Here is a 12064-nt window from a genome sequence, read left to right as displayed (position 1 = left end):
AAAAAAAAAAGAACAAAACCAAAAACCTGTTCCCATCCTAGATTTCCTAAACTCTCTTCAGAGGTGGCTAATATTTTTTGTTCTTTATGTCATATTATCTTACTCACCTTTGAACATCCTAGAAAAGCTCTAGCCTCCTGGCTGTCCCTAGGATCTTGGCTCTTCTACTGTCCACTACATTGTGACAGCAACCACACAGTTTCCTAGCCCCTTCCACTTTACTAATAGGCCAGCACTCATTACTTTCCAATGCCAAATTCCCCACCCCTCACAGAAGGCACCATTCAGAGTTTATTGCTCAGAGCCTGCCCTATCTCTAGGTCCCCATTTCTCTGATAAAAGTCTGCAAGAGGCTGAAGAGTGCCCCAGGGGTTAAGAACACTGGCCGCTCTTCCAGAGGACTTAGGTTTGAGTCCCAGCACAGTGGTTTACAACCAACTGTAATGCCACACCCTCTTCTGTACTATAAGCATGTGACACACAGACACACAAGCAGGCAACACACCCATACACATTTTTTAAAGTTAGAATCATTAAAGCTCTAAAATGTACTTTAATACGAAAAAGGAAGCAGGAAAAATATATAGTCCTCTCATGTATGTGTCCACCCACATACTAAGCTTCACTATGGAAATACCTGATGCTGTCAAATGAAATAAATAACATCAGGATGAGGGGGCATAAAATTCCTACTGCTGGAGGTTGGAAAGATGGCTCTCTTAGAAGACTCAGATTCCAGCACCCTCATGGTGGCTCACAGTTCCTAGGAACCCAGCGCTCTCTGAAGGCACTGCATTCACAGGGTCCATACACATAATGCCAGCAAAACACATATACACAAAATCAAGAACAACCACCCACCACTGGAGAAGGTTTAGCATAAGACAACAGGTTGTGTGATTATGCTTTAAATAGCTTAAGGCATTAAGCTCTGAGTCCCCTGGGACACATTAAGGTAACAGTTTGGTAGGCAATGTAAATGGTCTTCCTGAATTAAGAAGCCATAGCTCCGAGCAGCTGTAAGAACTGTAAAGTTAAAAAGTGGTTTGACATGTTTTTCCTGCTATTTTAGTGTGATCCTACTCAAGAATATGATCTGAACTGAGGAGTACTTCCACGATTGTCTGAAGAACAAATGTGGGCTATTGAAAATACACTTGCGGAATCAAGCTCTGCTCTCCCACTATGGATTTCTAAGGTTGCTTGAGTTTCTCCACCTGAAGAAGAGGCTGCACCCTCCCAGGAAGGAGATAGCTCACTTCCAGTACCCACACTTAGCAACATAAAAACTACCAAGGAGAAGAGCCAGGAGGCTCACACAATGGGAGAGAATGCAAATGCTAAAATCAATATAGCGCAGTCTCATAATAAATAAGTAAGGGCACAAGCCTGATGGATTTTTTTCTCCAAGACTGCAAAGCACAGAGCAGTTAAAGAACTAAGATATTTCAGGGCTAGAAATACAGTGGTGCAGTGCTTCCCTTACATAAAGCCATGGGTTTGACCCCCCACCTCTGCAGAAACCCATGAAAAACAGGCGAGACTGTCTTTAATTCCAGCATTCAAGAGGAGGATGAGAAACTCAAAACCAACCTTGGCTGCCTTAGTTTAGATCCCTGGTTACTTTATGTTCTTGGTTACTATGGCTACATAGCAAGTTCAAGGCTGGCCTAGACGATGAGACCCAGTCTCAAAACAAAACATCCCACCAGGCCTATTTCCCTCCTTCAGAAGCAGACAAAGGACACTGCAAATTTACAAAGACACTAAGTGCCACCAGAGTTTCCCTGTTCATGATGCAACTGCCCTACAGGAACTTTAGGACCAGGGTTGCTTTTCAAGTCTTAGTCAATAAGTCCTAAGAACCAAGTCAAAATCCTGCCTCAAAGAAAGAAAACAAACAGATTGCCCAAGAATAAAAAAGACTATAGCTCTCATTCAAGAAATACTTTGGGGATTGAAGAGAGAGAGATGGCTTAGTGGGTGAGAAACACTAATCTTCCAAGAGACCCAAGTTCTATTCTTAGCAACTCACAACCACCTGTAACTCCAGATTCAAGGTCATCCTCTGGCCTATGTAGGTATATGCACATGCCCATATATATACATAACGTTAAAAAGAAAAACAGAAATACTTGGAAGGCCATGATAGTTTTACCAAATTCTTTACATAGAGGATAAGAATGTGAATTTCTCCTTTATGTGTCTGTCCTCGATGAAATAAATAATACAGCCATTCTGGAAAAACATTCTGCTCATTTCTTAAAAAGCTAAACATAAAAATTACTATATAATCTGGTAAGTTCATATGCTTAAGACATTTTTTATAGAAAGGTAAAACATGTCCACACTAAAACCTATTCATGAACAGGCACAGTAACTTTATTTTTAATTCCTAAAAGAAACCTGCCAACACCCCAAATATCTTTCAGGTACATCCATACTATGTATCTATGGCACATGAAAGGAAGACTGTGTAACTCCACTTCTCTGGGGTACTAAAAAGTTAAAACAAGGGAGAAAAATGGTAGTTGCCAGGAGCTGGGGGAACAAGGAACGAAGATTTGCTCAATGTGTACGACAGCTTCACTTTTGTAGCTGTCTGAGGGCAATGGTAATGGACCAATATGGATGTACTTAATGCATAAAAATGGGGACAGGGCACACATGGTGGTCACATTTGAAACCCCAGCACTCAAGAAAACAGACAGGAGGATCACTGACAAACTGAAGGGCAGCCAAAGAGTGAGATTCTACACAGTGAGATTTGGGGTGAGGAGACAGGATCAGGGAAAGCCACTAGACCAGAAACATACTTGAGGGTCCTACAAAGACATCATTCTCTTGTAGTCTCAGATTATACTGTATATCCATTCTTCTTTACAGCTCATTCTCTTCTAGTCTCAGATTATACTGTACATCCGTTCTTCTTTACAGCTCATTTCCAATTCCCTCTCAACTAGACATCTTTCTTTTTCAGGTGAAAAATGTCCATGGTGAATACAATTGCTCATGATGAGCACAGTGGTTATACAAACTCTTATTTTCTTTTTTTTTTTTCGGAGCTGGGGACCGAACCCAGGGCCTTGTGCTTGCTAGGCAAGCGCTCTACCACTGAGCCAAATCCCCAACCTGATGTTATACAAACTCTTAACTCTTGATCTTCTCTTCCTTGGTGCCTGGAAGCATGCAGTGCTTCTGCTACATACCAAAGTAATCTATCTCAAGGAAAAGCACATGCTATGTTAAGCACTGTACTGAATTGGAAGCATTTTTCTTGAAGTAAGATTTGTTCAGCAAGAACAACAAAAAGACAACCACAGTGACTTAAGACTCACATTTAGGCAGACATTTCCTTGAAACTAAATCATGGGGACAACTGACAATATTTTGTTGACACTGAGAAAAGTTACGAATTCCACTGAAAATTGCAATGCTGGAAAATGAAGCACCTTGAGTTTAACAGCTTTGATGATGTTAACAAAAGTCATTGAAAGACATTAATATGATATATTAGCATCCAGAACCTTCCTTAATAGGGTAAGCCAATAAAACCCATTACAATGAGTAACAGTTCCATTCAAATACAAGACAGCCTGAGGAATTTTCATATAACTGTGAGCTCGGGTTTCATATCAAAACTAGCCTTTAAAAAAAAACCACCTTTTGAACTTCTGGCTCTATCATAAGGAATACCCACAATTATTTGGGAAAGCTATTCGAATATTTCTCTTCACGCCGTCCATCTATTTAAAACCAAATTTCCTTTAAATAGTTCATTCAAAACACATCACAACAGACAATGCAAAAGGAGAACCCAGCTGCTTTTTTTTAAGCCAGACGTGGACAGGATCTGTAAAATATGTAACGGGCTATTCGTCTTAACTTTTTTGTTTAGGGTATACTATTTTCATTAAATTGCGTTATGTATGCTAATATATCACGTATTATTCAACGAATAAACATTTTACACGTCCGTGTTCATTTCTAATACAACAAATGTTAACAACAAATGAGTGATCCTAAGACCCTCTGTTTCGTTCTTCTTATCCGTAGAATGTATTTCACATTAAGAGCCACACTCTGGGACAGCATCTGCTCTCACACCCCTAGGCCGCACAGGACAGCTCAGCCGGACCACGAAGGCCTCTCCCGCCTCCGGCTAGGGCGGTGCGTGTCCGGGCCTCTCGCCAGCCGCAGGCCGCGCGGCCGCGGGGAGGCAAAGATCGCCCGCCCGCCCGGCCCGGCCCAGAGTAGGCTCGGGCAAGCGGCGGGTCGCAGAGCGCGCGCGCGCCCGTACCTGTTGGTCATTCCGGCCGCCACGCCCAGCATCTCCGCGGTCCACGCCGGGTCCGTCTGTGCCTCAGTGCCCGCCGCGGTGGCCGCACCCTCTTCCCTCGCTGCGACGGCGAGCGGCAGATTTGATGGCCGGTCCTAGGCAGGAAGGGGGCGGGACGAGGCGGCCCGCGGCCACTAGCCGGTAGTGGCCCGCAAATGGCGGCGTTGACCACGCCCCGAAGAGCGCCAGCCTGGGGGCGTGGCTAAGGACCTCCAAAACCGGGCTGGGGCGGGGCGAAATTTTGAGAGGGCGTGGGACGGTGTGCTGGAGTGAAGTGTAGACTGGGGGAGAGCCCGGAAAGGGGCGTGGCGAAGTCAAGGAGCAGCGGCTTGGAAGTGGAGCCAGGCGAGGACCCTCCAGCATTGGGCCGTTACAGGTCTTGGCCCCGCTCCTTAATTGTCATAGCTCCTCCTTCCTCCACTTAGTTCCACCCCCTTCTTCGGCCTGGCCCTAAGCCTGCTTTCTCCAAGTTTGGCTGTGGGTGCTGCTCCTGGCTCCAAGCAGGCAGAGAGGCTTCTGGGTGTTCCAAGGCTGGATGGCCACAGAGTCTAGCGGCCGGGAACACTTGGAAGGGCGTGATGGTCAAAGAACGAGTAAGAGTACCCGTGGCTTGAGGCTCTGACTCAACTTGGCGTTAGGCTACCTAATCGGTCTGCAGAGCGTGGGAATTGTACAGGGTTCCACCGGACCTGCGACGGTGCTAAGGAGATTGTGCCAGTGAAGATGCCCTGCAAGTCAGTCTTCCAGGAATGGAGGTCTCATCTGGATTGGCCATTTCCAGTGGGAACTTCCTTGCTCTTGTTAGAATTTTGGCTGGCCTGCAAGATGGCTCAACAATTCAATCCCAATTGTCCTTTGACTTCCAAACACGTATACACAATCAATCCAAAAGAAAAAATGTTGCCATTTTGGGATAGTTGGGTAAAAACTGGCTGCCTCTTGATTAGTGGTTTTTAGTTTCATCAGAGCAATGCCATTTGTGGAATGTGCTCTCAGAGCAATTCTACTTCTGTGGTTGACCATAGTCTGCCACAAAGAAAGCTTAGAAAAGTATGGTTGTTCTAGAAAATGGGATTGAATTTCTTACTGCTCAGCTTAACAGTATCTCAGAATAAAAAAGGATGCCACCATCACAATTTCTTAAGTTTTGTTCTGTCTGTCAGCAATCAGCTTTTAAAAACAAAATTTGATATTTGGAAGTTTTTCACATAGGTGTGACTAGGCACACCAGAAATACAAAGTACACACAGATTGAAAAAATGATGTGTATGAGTGCATTCATGTATGTCTACTTGCCACCTATGCACCCTTTAGAGACTACAAGACAGTGTTGGAGACAGATCTGGGGTTACAGATGTTTGTGAGTTTCCCTGTCTGTGGGTGCTGGGAACTAACTGAGATCCTCTGCAAGAGCACCAAACATGCTTCACTGCTGAGCTATTTCTTCAGCCCCACAAAGAATTATTGGAAGGAATATTCAAAATAAATAGTTAACTATGTATTTTTTTCTGAGCTGTGCATAATGGTGCACACCTTTAATCCCAGCACTTGGGAGGCAGCAGCAACTTGGATGTCTACGAGTTCTAGGCCAATCTGGTCTATATAATGAGTTCGAGGGCAGCCAGAGCTACATAGTGAGATCCTGTCTCTAAACAAACAAAAATAAAACAAAAACAAAGAAAATGGTGGAATTTTTTTCCCCATCTCCTTTTGTCTTCACCACACCAGTGTGTAATAAGAGGGCAGGGGAAACCTTTTCCTGCCCCCAAATAGTAGACTAGTTAGACAACTCCTGTATCTTCAAAACTAAGTTTCACTGTATCTTCAACATTTTTGCTATACTAGAAAACTAATACTATGTGGTGGGCAATGTTGTGCATTAATTCAGAGTGAAATCTTGGACTCTAAATGTCCAGGGTTCAAAGTCACACTGAGGAAGCCAGGAATCCATTAGTTGCTCAATACTCAAGTTAGATGACCCAACAGTTGATGGCCTGGAGCAATCCTGGAGAGCTGCTTGTTTGCAGTCTGCACTGGAAGCTCAAAGAACCTCAAAGAGGGCGAGCAGGCAGAAAGCAAAGTTTCCTCTCTTGTCCTTGTATCTGTGCTACCACCAGAAAGGTCCTGCCTACTTTCGGGCTTCAAATCATCTAATTAAAAAAAGAAAACTCCTTCACAGGAGTGCCCAGATTCAGTGAAGTGGATAGCAAAGATGAGCTGGTTATCACATTCTCTGAACACCAAGGGTCTTTAGAACACCTGAGAAAGGAACCCAGGGTTTCATGTATGGAAACCAAGGACTCCCACTGAGCTACATTCCAGCCCCACTCTTATCATATTAAGAAAAAGCTTGGACTAGGAGAATATTTGCGCAAGATGTTTCTGGGGGGAAAGGACAGTTTAGCATTCCTAAAATTCCACTTCGCTGAGCTGTGCATGACGAATCCCATTACTCCCACTGATCAAGTATGAGATCAGTGGAGTTTATAAGAACACAGTCTGACTTCGTTTTTTAAATATTTATTTGAATACATTATTTACAGTATCTCTTGTAATGGGGCTGGAGAAATAGCTCAGCAATGAACCTGCTTGGTGGATTGTTGCCAATGAATATGGAAAGGGAACTTATTGGAGTAGGTGTGGTCTTATTGGAGAAGATATTTAACTAGAGGTGAGCTTTGGGGTTTCTGTCCAGTCTTATTCTGTGTCTGCTGCCTGCTGAGACCAGTTTATAAAGCACTCAGCTACTGCTCCAGCATTATGCTCCCCACCATGATAGTAGAAACTGTACACCAGACCCCAATCAATACTTTTACTGGAGTTGCCTTGGTCATGGTATCTCTTCACAGCAGTAGAACAGTAACCAAAACAGTGAGTTACAATATTACCCGAGACTTCCATTGGTATCCTGAAATATGGGGTTCTTAAAACTATTTTTTCATTTATTTATTCATTTATCATCACATCTGAAGTTCCTGACCCTTTCTTCTCCCAGTCCCACCCTTACAGAACTCTTCCCCATTATCCTCTCCACTTCTCCTTAGAGAAGGGGAATCCCCCCACCTTAGGTACCACCCCTCCCTGAAACATCTAGTCCCAGCAGGACTTATAAGCACATCCTCTCCTACTGAAGCCCAACCAGGCAGTCCAGGTAGGGGAAGGGACTCCAATGGCAGGCAACACAGTCAGAGACAAAATCCAGTTCCAATTGTTAAGGGACCCACATGAAGACTAAGCTGCCTATCAGCTACAAATGTGTCGGGGCCTAGGTCCAGCCCCTGCATGCTCTTTGGTTGGTGGTTCAGTATCTGTGAGCCCCCATGGGCCCAGGTTAGTTGACTCTGTAGGTTTCTTGTGGTGTCCTTGATCCCTCTGACAGGCTCAGTTCTATCCCCCACTATATCACAAGACTCCTGGAACTCCGCCTGATGTGTGGCTGCGGGTCTCTGCATCTGCCTCCATCTGCTGCTGGATGAAGCCTCTCAGGATACAGTTATGCTATGCTCCTGTAATCCATGTCTTTCTGTGTTCTGGGTTACCCACTCAGGATGATATTTTCTAGTTCCATCTATTTGCCTGCAAATTTCATGATATCCTTATTTTTAATAGCCAAATGGAATTCCATCATGTAGATGTACCACATTTTCTTTATTCATTCATCATTTGAGGGACATCTAGGTTGTTTCCAGTTTCTGGCTATTATAAATAAAGCTGCTATGAACATAGTTGAGCAAGTGTCCTTGTGGTATAGTAGGGCATCTTTTGGGTATATACCCAGCAGTGGTATAGCTGGGTCTTGGGTAGAACTATTCCCAATTTTCTGAGAAACCACCAAATTGATTTCCAAAGTGGTTGTACAAGTTTTCACTCCAACCAGCAATGAAGGAGTATAACCACGATTTTTTTTTCTCTTTTTTCTTTTTTTTCGGAGCTGGGGACCGAACCCAGGGCCTTGCGCTTGCTAGGCAAGCGCTCTACCACTGAGCTAAATCCCCAACCCCATAACCATGATTTTTTAAGGTAGGATTTCACTATGTGACTATGGCTAACCTGGAACTTCCTACATAGACCATGCTGGCCTTGATCCACTTGCCGAGTGCTGGAATTAAAGGGTGATGTCTTACCACACCCAGCTTCATAAAGCACTTTTTACTGTAGGTAATCTCATGAATTCTTAACACCAGAGTTTAGTATTTATTCATAATACCCAGTCTAGGGTTTTATCTGTTTAAAAATATGTACATTGTGTTTATATTACCCATTAGGAAGTTGGGGGACTTTCTTCAGTAGCACTGTTAAGAATGGTTTCTTTTCTATTGGTATTGCTGAAAATTACTTCAAGTCTTCTATCATCTGTTGGGGTCTAGGAGTCGTTCCCCAAACCACACACACTGATCTCAGTTAAACAGGGTTAGTTTATTGAATACATACCCAAAAACTGATCGACCAGGGCAGCAGCTCAGGCTTGAGAGATGAAAGCCGAGTGCTGAACACATTTCAAGGCCATCTTAATAAAAGCTGGAACAGCAAAACCCACAATGAGCTCATAGCAGGTGCTGGAAGTGCTGCCTGGTGGTCAGCCCTGACTCAAGACAATTTAGACATAGTCACTCATATTGACCTTTAATTTGATGGGTCCTATGTGAAGATTATGGTTTTGGAATTTCTTAAGATTTACAAACCTCATAACATAAAAATCATAACGGGGTATGTGGTCAGCATGACCCTGCTCTGAATCAAGTTATTTTTTGTCTCAGTAATTAGCAGGCAGGTTACAGTAACAATATGAAATAGCTGGCAGGCATGGAACAAAACGGCTACAGCTATGCTGGGGGCAAGTCTCAGCATCATCCACTGACTCAAGACAAGCATTCTGGGGCAGGATGCTTCACATTGTTTTATTTGGAGGGTGGTTGGGTGCCTGTGGGGCAGTGGACCATGAGAAGGTAGTCAGTCTGGTCCTTGGTTGAACTAAAGGCTTTCAAGGCCCAGAGACCCTGAAGTGATGTAGGAGCTTCACCTGCTCCCGGGCACCAGGCCCCTCTCACTAGCCACAGGTCCTCCCCCCCCCCCTTAGATTTGTGGTCATCAGTCACATAAGGACAACACCCCAAGCCCCTTCATGTGTAGATGAGGCATCCCTAACATCTCAGACCAAGACAATAGGAAAAGGAGATGTGACCAGTGACTCTGTGTTAATGAGATACCTAGAGGCTCGGAGGGTGTAACCAATAAGCTTTCTTTCCCAGACATTTCTCTCTGTAAAAGGTATTTAATCTCAGGCCCACCCTGAAAAGTGGGGTATGGTTTTAGGCATCCACTTTTTTACTGTGGCAATAAACGATTTAGAACCATGGACTGTTTCTTTTCAGTGAGACACCCAGAATGGCTCCAATTGTCTCACACCTCAGACTGTGCTTTCCTACCCCTGGTGGTGCTTCAGCACTTCCCTACAGCCCAGCACCTGCCCAGCACAGCATGGGACAAGTGCAGGGAGTCAAAGTCCCTGAGTTCTGCCTCCCTGAGCGGCCATACCCTGTGGTACAGCAGACACAGGAGCCACAACCTACAGGGGCCTTGCGCACCCTCAAAGGATTTCACATATTTTTCATCAGTTTCTTCACTCTAATTCATCTAGCTCTGAAGGGTCACTCAGTGTCATCTTGATCAGCCAACCATCTTGATAACAGGATTTTATTATGGCATATTTGAAACCAGTTTCTAGTTATGGTTTGACTCACCCTCAGCACACATTTTTAATCCCTCTGAGTAGAATACAGACATGCCTTTAATCCCAAACAATGAAGGTAATGTTAGTTGGGGGAAGCACCCATGTTTGAAAGTGATGTCTAACTGAGGGGCAGACAAAGCGATGAGTCAAAAAGATTTGACAGAATAGGGTAAGCCCAACTCTCATGAGAAAAGAGAGGAAAGGGAAGATACTTAAGGGAGAGATAGATAGTACAGGAAAAGATAGTATAGTCCAGGAATACAGTAGAGTTCATGAAGAGCAGTGCAGTAGAGTTGAGGTGAGTAGAGCAGCACAGAGAGGGAGAAGGAGGCCATTTTTACCAGGAGAGTTTTACAGAGAGAGATTGAAGAGAGAACAAGCTAGACACAGGTGAAGACAGAATGAGAAGGGTCAGATTAGCAAGGATTGTTAGAGTTCGTTTGAGGCCAAGCAGAGCAATTTAGAGGCAAAGAGAAAAGCCAATTTCTCTTTGTTTGAACAAGTCAATTAGGAGAAGGGTTGAGTCAGAACAGCTGAGCTGAACCAGCCAGAACTCAGAAAGAACAAGGAAGGATGAGCTTAATCCAGCATAAGTCTCAGAGGCTGAGAACATCCTAGACCTAGATTAGATTATATGAAAGCTAGAAGCTTCCAGGCCTAGGCCTAGGTTACCGGACTGAGGCACTAAGCCCCGCAAGATGACAATACAACAGGAGAAGAAAAGGATTTGGTGAATAGCCCATGTTTTCTGCAAGTGCTTCATTGACCATAGTTAGCTATCCTGATGGAGGAGAACAGACTTCACAGGTAGCCTTCACACTCTCCAAAACAGCACAACCATCTTGCCTTTTCAATTTTGTCCCAACTTCAGGCAGACTACAGTAAACGTGTCCCAGAGCTTCCTGTGGAAACTGCTGATGTCCACAGCTCCAATACCATTGTCTGTTGTTACCGTTTCTCCTTGTAGCCTGCAATAGTAATCTTAAATTCCACTAAAGTACATGGTGTAGGCCACCTTTGAAATTACTCAGAAAAATTCTGAATCCTTCTTTGGTTATAATGGGAGGAACAGAAATCCTGCTTTTGTCAGACATGTAAAGGAACAATGATTGAACCTACTCACATGAACAAGTATGTTCTCACCAGAGAGACACATTTTTAATGTTTGTCATACATTTTTAAAAATAATTATTTATTCATTTTATGTATGTGAGTACACTGTAGTTGTCTTCAGACACACCAGAAGAGAGTATTGGATCCCATTTACAGATGGTTGTGAGCCACCATGTGGTTGCTGGGAATTGAACTCAAGATCTCTGGAAGAGCAGTCAGTGCTCTTAACCACTGAGCCATCTCTCCAGCCTAGTTTGTCACACATTTAACAAGTAGTGTGAGCACAAGACTCTTTCGGTATGATACGTTCTTTCTTTCAAATCAATAATGGAAATCTTTTTCAGGACTAGCAAGATGGCTTAGTAGGTAAAGATGCCTGACAGATACAACCTGAGTTTGATCTGGTACCCCTATGGTTAATAGAGAGAACCAACTCTTTAAAGTTCTTTTCTGCCCTCCACACATGTGTAGCATGTATGCACACACTCATGAGATGGCTCAGAGGGTAAGGGCACTCTAGGTTCAGTGCCCAGCATCCCCATGGCTGCCCACGAACACTTGTAATTTGAGTTCCATCTGATCTGATGCTCTCTTTTGATCTCCAAGAGCACTGCATGTATATCATGCATACACATACATGCAGGCAAATACTCTTAAAAGAAGAAATAAATAAATCTTAAAAAAATAAGAGAGTGAAAGTGTTGGACCCCGAAGGGAGCCCCCCACTCAAGTCTCGGGAGAGGCGCGCACCCAGTAGGACACAGAGACCGACCTGCTGCAATCACACGAGGAAGTTTTATTGTAAGCGAGATGAAACGAGAGCTCAGGCCAGCATGCTGGGGTCGAGACTCATACACCACACAGGGAGTAGAGGAGTTCGA

General features: G+C 44.1%; 2 protein-coding genes across 4 annotated transcripts in view; both read right to left on the bottom strand.

The window, feature by feature from the left end:
• Lims1 (LIM zinc finger domain containing 1) overlaps nucleotides 1–4486 on the bottom strand; it is a 106342-nt gene extending 101856 nt beyond the window's left edge. The window contains exon 1 of the mRNA XM_032888361.1: nucleotides 4301–4486. Within this exon, the coding sequence (XP_032744252.1) occupies nucleotides 4301–4332 (32 nt within the window). The 5' untranslated portion in view covers nucleotides 4333–4486. The remainder of the gene's footprint in view (nucleotides 1–4300) is intronic.
• Nucleotides 1–12064, bottom strand: part of P4ha1 (prolyl 4-hydroxylase subunit alpha 1) — a 1160453-nt gene that overhangs the window by 766654 nt on the left and 381735 nt on the right. The window lies entirely within an intron of this gene.

Source organism: Rattus rattus, chromosome 18, assembly GCF_011064425.1.
Source record: "Rattus rattus isolate New Zealand chromosome 18, Rrattus_CSIRO_v1, whole genome shotgun sequence".
Classification (NCBI taxonomy): domain Eukaryota; kingdom Metazoa; phylum Chordata; class Mammalia; order Rodentia; family Muridae; genus Rattus; species Rattus rattus.
This window is presented reverse-complemented; position numbering and strand designations above follow the sequence as displayed.